General features: G+C 38.0%; 4 protein-coding genes across 19 annotated transcripts in view; 2 read left to right on the forward strand and 2 right to left on the reverse strand.

Annotated features, from left to right (window-relative positions):
• Positions 1–4,523, reverse strand: part of LOC100120998 (TRPgamma cation channel) — a 106,034-nt gene extending 101,511 nt beyond the window's left edge. For 12 of the 16 annotated variants that reach the window (XR_004227104.2, XM_031926279.2, XM_031926278.2 and 9 more), the window contains exon 1: positions 3,085–4,513. The gene's annotated coding sequence lies outside the window, so the exon portion shown is untranslated. Of the gene's footprint in view, positions 1–3,084 lie in introns of all 16 variants that reach the window. The other 4 variants (XM_031926270.2, XM_032598106.1, XM_031926268.1 and 1 more) reach the window with 4 other exon arrangements.
• A 1,120-nt stretch (positions 4,524–5,643) lies between these two features.
• LOC100678165 lies at positions 5,644–7,540 on the reverse strand. The gene is made up of 2 exons (XM_003425684.5): positions 7,396–7,540; positions 5,644–7,114 (listed from the first exon to the last, which is right to left on the reverse strand). The coding sequence occupies exon 2, from the start codon at positions 7,090–7,092 to the stop codon at positions 6,028–6,030; it is 1,065 nt and encodes a 354-aa protein (XP_003425732.1). The 5' UTR covers positions 7,093–7,114; positions 7,396–7,540; the 3' UTR covers positions 5,644–6,027.
• A 674-nt stretch (positions 7,541–8,214) lies between these two features.
• On the forward strand, positions 8,215–10,590 carry LOC100121046 (cyclin-K). The gene is made up of 7 exons (XM_008205607.4): positions 8,215–8,503; positions 8,621–8,853; positions 8,931–9,168; positions 9,240–9,297; positions 9,380–9,552; positions 9,637–9,786; positions 9,863–10,590. The coding sequence occupies exons 2-7, from the start codon at positions 8,635–8,637 to the stop codon at positions 10,258–10,260; spliced, it is 1,236 nt and encodes a 411-aa protein (XP_008203829.2). The 5' UTR covers positions 8,215–8,503; positions 8,621–8,634; the 3' UTR covers positions 10,261–10,590.
• Positions 10,591–10,677: 87 nt separating this feature from the next.
• LOC100121069 (probable tyrosyl-DNA phosphodiesterase) lies at positions 10,678–13,580 on the forward strand. Its single transcript, XM_001604602.6, has 6 exons — positions 10,678–10,929; positions 11,042–11,119; positions 11,192–12,263; positions 12,334–12,876; positions 12,964–13,174; positions 13,254–13,580. The coding sequence occupies exons 1-6, from the start codon at positions 10,896–10,898 to the stop codon at positions 13,386–13,388; spliced, it is 2,073 nt and encodes a 690-aa protein (XP_001604652.2). The 5' UTR covers positions 10,678–10,895; the 3' UTR covers positions 13,389–13,580.
• The last annotated feature ends 2 nt before the right edge of the window (positions 13,581–13,582 follow it).

The raw sequence follows: 13,582 nt of genomic DNA on the forward strand, positions 1-13,582 counted from the left end.
GCGCGTCCGCGAGAGAGAGAGAGAGAGAGAGAGAGAGAGAGAGAGAGAGAGAGAGAGAGAGAGAGAGAGAGAGAGAGCGTAGCTCTTCTTATTATTCTGGAAATTTCCTGATGTCATTATTTCTCCTCTCGAATCGCGGAAAATTCAGGCGAATTGAAATAGCAGAATTCAGCGTGTAGTACATGGACAAATTAATTGCTAAGCTCGGTTTTTCGAGTCTTTGCGCTGCGGTGAGAAGAGCCTTGGAGGTAATAAGACGTGCTTCAGCCGGCACTAAACGTCGCAACCTCTAACGAGCAGACACGCGACAAGTTTTCGAAGTTGTCTCTCTCTCTTGGGGGGGAAAAAAGAGAAGACGAGAGCAGAGCGCGAATTAAAAGCATCAGCCGCAGTGCAAGCTCGCAAGAGCGAGGTCCTTTAATTTTCGTTAATTAGCCGCGCGCTGAAACTTAATTAAAAGACACGGCACCGCAGCGAGCGGAGATATCCAAGATTTTTCCGGCTCGCTTTATAATCTCCGGTTTTGCATAAATGTATGTACTGGCTGCGAAACTATATAGTCGAGAGCCTCGAATAGGAAAGCACGGCCGACTGTATAGGATAAAAAAGAGGACGAGGCGAAATTAAAGCCGAGAGAATGTTTTCGAGCTGTACGGGGGGATGATCCGCTGACAAAGAGAGAAACGCGGAGGAGCGTAAAAATAATACCGCTGGCGAGTGGTCCGCTCTAGGTGAGATAGGAAAGTCTCCCGACTCGGATGACTTTCCGAGGCCTTTATGTACGCGCGGTATCTACTTTTGCGCGCGGCACTCGAAGAATTTTAATTACTTCGCGCGCGGTAGTTGGCTTTTCCTTGGCCGTGCGGCTTTTTTGACAAGGGCTGAACGGTCAGTGAACATAATTGCGGATTCTTTGAACCCGGAGTCTATCGCTTTTTTTCTGTGGTGGTTCGAGTAACTCACTCTGGCTATACGTTGGAAGAAAGCTTCTCCGAATGGAATTTGAAAAGTTTTTCAGCGCGGAAGTTAAATGAAATTAGGAAGTCATGCTCGAGTGATTCTTCGGATGAACAATTAGCATCTTAATACGGTACAACGCTGCTACTTTAAATCGAGCGCGTAATTTCAAGTGGAGGCTGATCAAGCGTACGCGGAACCGAAGCTCAAACTCGATCTGTGTACACTCCAAGGGCTGGTTATATACGCACTCGGGTATTCATCGGCGGCGAACCTTTAATTACACGCGAACGAAAATTAATATACCCGTGTTTTCATCAGCAACGGTAGATATATGAGTTTGGATAAAATTTTCGAGTGTATACTCGTATAGTCGATTGGAATGGTAGAAAGGGGGCTCGAGGCGAAACGAATACACGAAAAGTGAACTAATTAATAGAACGCCCGCGGTATTGCGTCGGAGTTAAGTGCCGGGAGATTGTACGACTTTTTGATAGCTTCGTGTTTCTGGAAACTAGATTAACCCGTTATTATTACGTTTTTTCTCGTAGTAATTATACACGGAATAAAATAAAATTACTATAAAGCCCTTGTTGAATTCCTCTCTCGAGATAATTAAACTGTCGTCAAGAATAATTATGACTCAATTAAGTAATTTAGCGTGTAATCGAGCAAAACCCGGCAAATTTTCCGTGAATCGCGATATTGTATAAAATTAATTAAACAGCAACGAGTCTCGCACGTTTGATTGTTGTATATAATTTGTTTCTCAACGTACAAAAATGAACCGAGTCACGCATCTGCGCAAGATGCCCGAAAAGGATTACGAAATTATGAATCACACACGCGGAACCCGTGAAAAACAAAGCTCTAGCCCCCAAACTTTCATCATGCAAAGCCATTAATACTAAGATTAGTTCAGCACTGCTCCGCACAATAACATCCGAATCCTACTATATACTCGACTGATGCCTGCAGCTATATAACGGCAAAAGCGCGCGAGCTTTCGTTGTTCGAACTTTGCCACGCTGATGCGAAAGCTCCACGCGATCAAAGTTTCTGCTTTTGGCCCCCTTTTTTCCCCTTTGCAGCTGAAAAGGCCGGGCGGCAAATTGAAAGCTCGTCATTAATTTACGAATCGAATTAATCTCAAGTTTTCTGGCTGCGAAAACATATCCGCCCGACGAGTCGAATTTGTACGCGCGACGTCGTTTTTTTGCGCCGTCTTGTGCAGTGCCACACTAATGGGACATAGTCTGGGTTTTTTTCGAGGGAGGGTGTCTTTTGTGGGAGTTTCCGAGGAGCATTTCTAAGGATTTCACGTGGCGTTGAGGGGTATGGCTCTCATTGATGAAGTTATTCGAGTTGATGTGGGAATTTCTAAGATAAGGTGCTGAGCTTTTGTAGCTTAATTGAAAAAACTACATTTTTTCAAAAAAGAGGCTCGTGGCCGTAAGTGAATTTTTTTCTCGGTGTGTATCAAGTAATATAATCTAACTTTTTCCGTAACCGATAAAGAAGTAATCGATAGCTTAGACTAAACCGTTAATATTAAGTAAATACTGCAGGCCAATCTTAGATAAGACCGGCACGATATTGTGCGATATACTGTTAGTTGTTAGCAAATAGTTACCTACAGAAAATGTTCAAAAAATACGCGATTCGAGCTCTACAATATTTATTAAATATGAAAATACCCTCTCGTTTTTTGTAATATCGTCTCTGCTGATATAAACGGACGATGAAATTGGTATTCCAAATTAAAATTGTGAATCAGTGCAAGTAAAATTGCAAGCTGTGATTTTGAAAAGATTATTCGCCGGCGGTGGACGTTGCTAAACGTCAATGTCGTCGCTTCGCTTTTACACACACAAAAATAAGGTTTAAAATAAATCACCACAGGTCGATTGGGAAATATAGATTAGATAAATAAAATAACGAACAACTTCAACGAAATCTCGCCCAGCAACATCCCTTTTCCCAGCCAGATAAAGAATCCGCTCGCTATCGCGTATAACCGAATCCTCCAATAAAGCTCTCCGGCCAAGAATAAAGCTCAGCCCCCGAAAAAAGCAAAAAAAGAATGCATGCAATAATGAAGCAGTATACGTATAGCATAGTCCCGACCTTGATTTGTCGGCATCTCCTGGCAGCGATGGATCTTGAGTGCCTTCTGAGTGCCTCCAGAGGAAAGGGTCGAGCCTGTCTTGCTCAGCTTCCGGGCTTCTTTCCACCTCTCCTCCGCGCGCTCGAACTACTTTACGCTGCTCGCAACCGTCCTCTCGGCTCCTTCCTCGTTGTCACCGTCCTCGGTGCGCGTCTCTAGTCACCTCTTTGCCGAATCCTCTGCTCTTATTTTCACTCTCTGTTCCTTCTCAGCGCGCGCACTCTGTGTTGTACATTAGAATAGAGAGGGATTATTCGCGGAGCTGGATTTTTCGAGCGAAGCTGTGGATTTGGCGCTGCGAGAATCGATCTTATCGTCGAGATTCTATTTAAAAATTCGAGCGCTCGCGCGATAAAAACTTAATGGCTGCGATGCCGTAGCGCGTAAATCTATTTTTGAAACTTTTAAGAACTGTTGAACGAGACTCGGCCGTTTCGACTCGTTATACCGCAAACTATCAAGTACTACTGCTGCTGTGATGCCTCCTGACAAATTTCAATTTGTGGAGTTGGCTTTTTATTGAAAAGAATTTAACGAGCAGGCTCTGTTGAATGCACGCGCGTATCAAACTCCGAAGTGAAACATTTTATTCGTCGCGGTAAAGGGAATGACAAACGTTTGTAGATTGTAGGGCACGACGCTTGACAGTGCAATGCCAGTTTTGCTCTTAACAAGCAACTGAACTGAATTCTAAAACTGGCGCTGTAAAGTTAGATGCTGCCGCGACTGTTGCGTAAAACTGCGGAATACATCGACTTTGACGTTATAATAACACGTTATAGTTTGAATCTTTCGCGTAAAACTAGAAACTTTCTCTGGATTTAATTCCGCGGTCGAAAGCTTAATCGGCGCGATATCGTGATCGAACCGTGAAAATATTGTCAAAGTCCAGTTTCGCTTGCACAACACTGCACTGAAATTAGCTTACACAGCGAAAGCGACAGTCGGCCAAGACAATAAAACTTGCGACGGTCCTAAAAACTCGATCCTATCAAAGACAACAGCCAAATCCACACCAACACTCGAGCACCAGCGGGAAATCCATCAACAGTCCATATCCACTACCCCAACAACAACAGCTGCTCGTCTTCCAATTCACAAACAGCACAACAAGCGCGTATTATACCGCCTGGCCGAAATTCAAATTTCGCGCGCGCGCGCGCGCGATTTTTCAAAACCTCCTCGATCCAAAAAAGGAAAAGCAAAACCAAGCGAACCTCGAGTTTCCAAGGGAGTAGGTATAAAAAAATCAAATTCACAACTTCGGCCTCCAGTACATAGCGCGAATCCCGCGAGCGAGCGAGCGCGTAAAAGACGCGCTGCAGCCGACACGCGCGCTGACTGTACGCGGCGATTTAGATAGACGTGGAACGCTCGCGACGCGGCCTGGGCGGTGACTGAGGCAGCAGCGCTCGTCGCGACGACGCTCTCGACGTCGCTCCCACCACCTACACGAGGCGAAATTTTCGTGCGCGCGCGCGCGCCACTCTGGATCATACTAATTCGTCTCGGATGCGTGCGAGGATGGATCTCGAAATGGGTTTTTCTTCGAGTCGATGGCGTGTGTGCCACATATATGTATAGGGGATGTGGCGGCTGACGAGGAGATGGCGCCCGTCGAGACGGTAAATTAGTGGGAGAGAGATGTGAGCTGAGTGCTGTTGGTTGATTTTCAAAATACTTAGGGGGATCATATTGGATCGATTTCGGAAGGAGGGAGGGTGATTAAAATTTATTAATTCTTCGGACTTTTAATTGGCTTTTCGAGAGTCGAGGATTTATTTTATATGCTCGAAATTTATATTCAAGTCGCCGAAAATTTTGCGAGGCTTATTAGAGCGAAAAATGAAAAAACGTCGTTGAGATTCTCTATAGTGGGAGTCCGTGAATTTAGACGAAAAAAATGCAGAGCTCATTGAAATTTGTAAAGCCTCTTTTCCTATGTGCCACAGCGCGGTGAATGCAGCAGCCCGAAAAACGAGAATAAGCGTAAATTTGAAAAAGTATTCTTGTGCATAGAGCGAGCAATGTAAGACTGGGAATTTCATTGTGTATTAAACTGGAAGAAGAAGCTGAACAATGCGTACATACCCAGAGCTTCTTTGTACACCTGCAAACACTTATATGGAACAGTGCATACAATCTTATATTTTCATTTCCACATATAAGTTGGACAATAAGTACATCTGATAGAAAAATGACCCCTCGACGTGGAAAAATTTCGTTCACATCCGTCCAAACGAAAGAGACGCGGAGCAGCGTATAGTCATCGCAAAAAGCACGAATCCAAGATGCCATGGATGATAAGCATTTCTCTTTCTCGTATCTGGCGAGATGAAATGGATGAGGGTGGCTCCTGATTAATGAAGAACGGTTACGCTCGCTTGATAAGAAAAATCTCAATGAGCGTAATATTTTTTTGCCGCTCGATTCATTAGAACGTACGCCGCGTGCGTGGGTGTTTGCGCGTCGTCGATTTTTGATGAAAAAATCAAAGGTCGATGAACGAAGAATAAATCTTTGATCGTCGGTATATGCTTTATTTGAATGAACGTACGTGTATGCATTCACAATATTATTACAAACTCATTGTATCTTCTCGATTTGAAGATAGATCAAAGGTGAAACTTAAAATATATTTGAAATTATTCATAAGAGTATCGTTATTTCATTAGGGAGAGCTTTAAAAAGAACACCACTAAACGAATTAGTTATGTAGCTACAGAGTCTTAAAATAGGTCACTTTTGCGCATGTAAAACAGTCCAAGGTTATCGTTATCTTGCATAGAGATGTATTTTAATTCGTTTTAATCGTGATGGTTCTCGGTTACAAAAGGTCTCGATAATTTTACACAGCCTTACTTTGATTATTAACGAAAAATTACATTTTCATTCTATTTTAACTAAATCGATGCATCCGAAATTGACATATTATTTCGTGTATCATCTATTTTTACACTGTCGACAATTGAGTTCAGTACAAACATATAAATTTCTCCTAATCTATACTTACAAGCTAATCGAATAATAAATCCTATGTTTTCTAGTCTAATGGATTTGCGAACGTGTTTTAAAAAGCGCTCATCCTTTATTAAGCTGTCTTCATTTAACTTGACAAACTGAGCCACAGCTTCCTTTAAATACGCTAATTCGTACTTTTCATCGTCTAACAATTCGAGTACGTTAACAATATTGTTAGAATCTATATTTTTAAAGATAAATTCCTTACACCTGACTTCCAATTCTGTGATATTCAAAAAGTACGCTAATTTGAACAACTCGTGTGCGATTTCTACGAAATCACAATCGCTGGTGTAAATGTAATTTAGCAATTCCTTTACTGCTTTCGAGCTTATACCCTGCGACTCCACTACGTCGTTAAAATCCTTCAAAGTATCGGTTTTTATCATTCTCGCAAGTATTTTGCATCGGCAAGATAGTATGCTCCTGTGTACGTTAAAAATTTGGTCTTTGACACACAGTTTCAAGTCGCTGTAACTTTCGTCGTCCAATAGACACTTTAAGTCTCGCGGTAACGTATTGAAATAAGTGGAATTCGTCTGCACAATGTCGACGCGCATTATTAAAATTCTGTTGAAAAACCAATCGGTCACGATATTTCTCGAACTAGAGTACGATTTTCCATCTGGTCCGACATTCGCGAGCTCAAAAATGTGATTTTTCGGATTTCGACTGCCTTGAAAGTTCAGAATGACATTGAACGTCGTGTGTTTTATACCTTTTGGCAGATCGTTTATAAATCGCAGTTCTAATTTTATTACAAATAAACTGTAATGTTGATTCGACAGGCTGCACTCCAGTTTTAAAAAGCATTTATTGATTGACTGATTCTGTAAGCAGAAATTGGACGTTTGTTTGCTCCACGTTAAATTCGATGGTTTAATAATAAACCAGTCAAAACTCGTAACGGTCGAATTTCGCAAATTCACGTCACTCGTTACACTCATTTTTATTTTCCAGCAGTAGAATCTGAAATTTTTTAAAATCGTTTAATCACACTCACAAGTAGGAATTTATGCAAATTTTGCAAAATTTGAGGTTATTTTAGGTATATTTTAAACTATAATACGAAATAGAGCTATGATGCATAGGAATAGTTCATTTATGACACATCGAATTCATGGAATCCTCTTATGCGTCTTATCAAAAAGTACAAGTGCAGTTAGTTAACTTGTTTGAACGTATTAAAACCGTAATTTTCAAAGAAGTTTTACCTAATTCTAGAACGTATAAACTCGTGCAAACCTTACCTATACCGATGCGATACGAATGTTCGATAATTCAAAATAAACAATCAGCTTGTTAACTTTACGTGCGGAATCAAGTAATCACGCGTATATTCCGAGTGCATTGCGTGTATACTGTGTGTGTGTCATGTGTTATTGTATTTTCAACGCTATGTATTATCTGGGATTCCTTCATTTCTGTTCTTTTAATGCTCAATTGTCCGGAATATGGCGCCATCTTAGAGAAGAGCAGGTAAATAGGTTTGAAATGTAATTTTATTGGTTCTCAGATAAGCAAAGTTTCAAATAACGATTTCCATATTTATAAACACGGCAACAACACAAAAGTGTTGCTCTTGCCAGATCATGTACAAGAATAATGAGTTTTGCTGTTAAAAGTTTTTTGAAGAACGTGCTTATAATATAAGCAGTGATTTAATTTTTAATTATCAATAGAATAATTTTATAAGTAATTCAAAGTCCTGTAAAAGTATATGTAATACGATTTATAATTTATATTCTTTTTCTGTATTCAATAAATATTTGCGTTTTTTCGAATAGATAAGAACATTCATTGCACCTGTCAACATAGCAAAATCATCATGACGTTATCAATAATATTTTTCGGTATATTCATACATCTATGCACAATAAGTATATTCGAAAAACCATTTAAGTTATTAAAATATTTTGAAAATTGCCACCATAGAGAACATGACTATCCGGTGCATGCGCAGACTTTGTTTTATACATAAGCACGTTATGTTTTGCGGTCGAATGCGGACGGATGCGGCAAAGTCACTAGAACAGTTTGGTGATTTTGCATAGAGCCAATGTAAAGTCACGATGCCTCCATGAAGGCTAACCAAGGCCGTCGGCTTGTCCCCACTTTGACGAAAACAGCTGATCCTTTATTATACTAGACAGTAGACGCACAACGGCACAAGGATCGACGCGACAGCAGAAGAGAAATCTAAACCAGTCCGAGTCCGCCGGTCGAACGTTAAGGATGTGTTTTACCTAAATATCTTCAAGTGTCGTATTTCGAGTAATAATACGCACACAAATATTGGGAGGTTATCCGGCTCGTGTTTAACCTATAAGAATTTACAAGCTTGATTTACGTCTTTAGGTAAGCAAGTGAATGTGTTCTTTTGTCAAAAAAAAAAAAAAAAAGACAACAATATTTCCACCCATTGATAAAAAGTGAAGTTATGAAAATTTAACGAATAAATCTCGTCAATTGCAGATAAACTATACAAAATGCCTTGTTGGTACTATGAAAAATCAGATCTCCATAATACACCTTCGATTCAAGATGGAATTGACTATGAAACAGAGTGTAAATATAGAAAAGAAGGTGCCCGATTCATTATTGATGTTGGCACAAAAATGGACCTTGGTTATAACACCATGGCTACAGGGGTTGTGTATTTTCACAGATTTTACATGTTCCACTCCTTCAAAACATTTTCTCAACATGTAAGTATACTGCATCGAATAACCTAACAAGACTTTGAGGTGAGCCAAAATACTCAACAACTTCTGATTACGTATAGGTGACTGCATGCTGCTGTTTGTTTTTGGCTGGCAAGGTAGAGGAGACACCTAAGAAATGCAGAGATATCATTAAGACTGCAAAAGCACTGCTCACAGATCAGAAATTTGCAAATTTCGGAGAGGATCTCAAAGAAGAAGTAATGACATTAGAAAGGATTCTATTGCAAACCATTAAATTTGATTTGCAAATAGAACACCCTTATGGCTATTTGTTGCAATATGCAAAATGCCTGAAAGGTAATTTTTAGTGATTTCACATTTTATTCATAATTTTATCAGCAGTATGACAAATCAAAACTATTTTCCAGGTGATAAAAGCAAATTGCAAAAGATGGTCCAAATGGCATGGACGTTTGTTAATGACAGGTAATGGTTTGCATCTTTTTAGAATTAATTTTCAAAAAGCTGCGTTTATCTTATTACTATTATATTCACATCAATTTTACAGTTTATGCACTACTTTGTCACTTCAATGGGAGCCAGAAATCATAGCTGTAGCTCTTATGTATTTAGCTGGAAAGCTAAGTAAATTCGATGTGGTCGATTGGTATGGTAAAGAGCCAAAGAATACTAGATGGTGGGATATGTTTGTGGAAGATATTACTATGGATTTGTTAGAAGGTATACAACAGTCTTTTAATTATATGCCAGAGTTTACCATAAAAAGAAAAATTTCTACTCAAAAACTATGTTCTTGATTTGCAGATATTTGCCATCAAGTGTTAGATTTATATTCTCAATCAAATAATGCAAAAACTTCCGAATCACTACCAATCACTTCATCTAATGAGCCTGCTGAGGAGAAACCCACAGCATCACCATCTGCAATGAATTCTGCTGATAATAAACCTAAAAGTAATAATGATTCCAATAATTTTTTTATTCGTAATTAATTTATAAATGCATTACTTAAAAATTACTTATTTTACAGATGGGGCTCCAGTAAAAATACCAAAAACTGAATCTGCATCCATTTCCACAGCAGTATGTGCACCCATGGATGTATCAAACACTATAAAACCTATAGATGTACCAAGTCATTTTCCACCGTACCCAGCTACATTTGTCCCAGTGGATTCGTCGTTTCCACCTGTCTTTCCACCTGTTAATATAACAGTTCCACCACCACCTGTTAATCACATAGTACCTCCAAGGCACATGAATGTTCCTTTAGGACTGATTCATCCATTGCCAGTTCCAGGACCAGGTCAAGGACCACCACCATTTCATCAACATGGTCCATATCTGTATCCACCAAATGCAAATTACTTCATGGGTGGTGCATCAGGACTTATGCCCAATTCGAGATACTATCCACCTCAATTATAACTTAAGACTGAATGAACATTAGACTTGAATTAATTGTTAATCTTCTTGGTAAAAATTTCTCAATGAAATGAATTATAATGTGGTGTTCCCTCATTGTTAACGTGATTAAATATGACTTGAGAAAATACGGATATGACTGCCTATTTAGAATATCGCAATATTATATAAAAATTATATATTTTTTAGAAAATATTCTCAACTAATTAATAATGTTTGTAAAAATATTGTCATGTAGTACGAATTTATTAATTTTGTATAATAGCAATAATTATATCAATGTAAATGAAATTAAAGAATCGAAACTTGAAAAAATATATTTTTTTTAAATTAATAAGACAAACTTTCTTATCGATAAAACAGTACCTATTATTGTCAGCCATCTGTTGGATGATATGATACCATTGTATGTTTCATGAATTATCGACTGAGTAGTGTAACGTAAATAAATGTGAAGTATGTGCAGTGTAAGAGTATATACGAGTACAAACGAAAACTTGATAGTTGTGATATTATGATTTGATTTTTTGTTCATCTTTTTATCATAAGAAGTATCACTACAAACAAGCAAAATTTTAGCCACGTTCAGTGTAATCTGTCGTTTTGGAAAACGAAATATTTCAGAAAGAGTGATCAAAATGAATAGCATCTTGAAGGATGGCTTTGTTGGTGGTGAGATTTTTCGTTATATAGGATTTCGTTCATTTCGTTATTTATCTAGAACATCCCTATTTGTAAGTAAATATTTTGAAAGATACTGAATTATTCTTCAATAATCTTGTAGAAAAGAACTTATGTCCCTATAAGGAAAAATGCTACAGGAAAAATCCTGTCCATTTTACTGAAATGGCACATCCACACTGTAAGTTTTAATTTATTTTTGAAATATAATTATAAGACATCGCGTAGCTTTTTTAATTTAAATTTTTTTTAGTGGAGAAATTAGTGATTGATCAATTAGATGAAGCTATAATGTTACCAAATGATGTGGGCTTTGAATGCCCAGATCGATCACAGCTGCTGGATCAGCTGAAAGTTTTACAAATGGTTTTGAAAAAAGAAAGAGAGAAAAGTGGAGGTACAGCATCATCGTTGTCATCAGAAAAAGTTGCTACTCCGGCAAAGGCAAGTAGCCGCAAAACTCCAAAAAAAGCAAAAGAACTAGAAAATTTAAAAGCAAAAATAGAAAAACATAAACAGGTTGCACTGCAGAAAAGAGAAAGCAAATTAATGGAAATGGATGCTAAAGCTGCTAAGAGTGATAACAAGTCTGATTCACAAAAAATGTCAGAAAATCGTAAGAGGGCTTCACCAAATACTAGTAGTGACAGCAACCCTATTAAAAAGGCCAAGAGTAATGAAAAAATAGATGCTCATAATTCTAGTTATTCAAGTGTGGATTCCCAGAGCTCAAGTTCTCAAAGTTCCAGTTCCCAAAGTTCAATAGAACGAGTTACAATTACGAGTCCAAAATCATACATAGAGAATTTTGTAGCATCCAATGACAGAAAGTTAAGAGAAAAAATAAGGGACCAAGCTGTTGCAAGAATGAGACAAGGGGGGCAAAAAGTTACTCTGTGTGAGCCTGGGGAATTTGCTCTGAAATATGCACTATCAGCTCCTTATCATTATTTTTTCAACAAAGTAGAAAAGTCAAAAGTCACACATGAACAACAATTCACTGTAAGTTTTCCAGAATTGTTAGATATCAGTTTAGGGGAAATAGTAGATAGCCTTCACATAAACTTCATGGTGGAAATTGGATGGCTTTGTCTTCAATATTTATTAGCAGCTCAAAATCCAAAAATGACTATCTTTTGTGGTTCAGTCTGTGATCCTAACGTTGCATTGCCATCCAATATTACTTTAGTAGAAGTTAATATGCCGGCAGCATTTGGATGTCATCATTCAAAAATATCAGTTTTTAAATACAGCGATGGTGGAATAAGAATTGTTGTTTCAACTGCTAACATCTACAGTGATGACTGGGAAAATAGAACTCAAGGGTAAAATCATTTTATTTTTAAACAATATTTAAAAAAACATTGAATTAATTATTTTCTGTACAATTCATAGGCTCTGGATGTCTCCGCATTTGCCTCCTTTACCAAATTCAGCTAATCCCAGTGACGGTGAATCTCCAACAAACTTTAAGAAAAGCTTTAGAGAATATTTAAATGCTTATAGAAACCCAAAACTTGTTGAATGGGAGAATTTGGTTAAAAGAGCAGATTGTTCTGCTGTCAATGTATTTTTTGTAGCTTCTATACCTGGAAGTCACAAAGGCTTGAGCTTAAACAGTTGGGGCCACAGAAGACTTGCTGCTATATTGAATGAACATGCAGTTCTGCCTCCAGATGCTCCACAATGGACAATAATTGCTCAAAGTTCTAGCATAGGAAATTTAGGACCTACTTTTGACAGCTGGATACAATCTAATATAGTATTTTCATTGTCAAGAGAAAAAGCCAAAGGGATCAAAAGTAATCCAAACTTTCACTTTGTTTATCCATCATTGAGAAATTATGAAGGAAGTTTTGATTGCAAAGCAGGTTCATGTTGTCTGCCATATAGTAGAAAAAGCCATGAAAAGCAAGAGTGGTTAAAAAATTATTTATAGTATGTATTCATTACTTTGTATTTGAATTATCAACATCGATTTGTTTAGAGTTGAGTAAATCAAAATTTTAATCTTTGTATCTATAGTCAATGGAAAGCAGATGAAACTGGTCGAACGAAAGCAATGCCTCATGTAAAGTCTTACACACGGATTTCACCAGATTTAACACAGATTCCATGGTTTGTTTTAACAAGTGCCAATCTGAGCAAAGGTGCCTGGGGAACAACTGCAAAAACAGGAGTTTCTCATTACATTATGAATTATGAAGCAGGAGTTGTTTTTATACCGAAATTTGTTGTAAGTCATTGTAAATCAAGATTAATTTCTATTTATAAAACAATAATTATACTTCTTACTGACGATGTTTATGCTATAGATCAATCAACAGACGTTTCCTATAAAGACTTCAAGTTCTCCAGATATTCCAGTATTTCGACTACCTTACGACCTTCCATTAACGCGGTACCGGCAAAATGACGTACCTTTCGTCATAGATTTCCTCGCTGAATAAGTAGAGATCACTCGCAGAAAATAGCCTTGAGGGTCTGTATTATGTGTACTTATCAAAATCGTTATAAGAAAAGCTGATATCGATAAAGTACTCCTAAAAATAATGTAAAACTTTAACGATTGTTACAAACTTGATTTTTTTGTGTATATTTATTTAATTTATTACAAAATAAGACGTGAAATATTTTCACAATA

This window comes from Nasonia vitripennis, chromosome 3, assembly GCF_009193385.2.
Source record: "Nasonia vitripennis strain AsymCx chromosome 3, Nvit_psr_1.1, whole genome shotgun sequence".
In the NCBI taxonomy this organism is placed as follows: domain Eukaryota; kingdom Metazoa; phylum Arthropoda; class Insecta; order Hymenoptera; family Pteromalidae; genus Nasonia; species Nasonia vitripennis.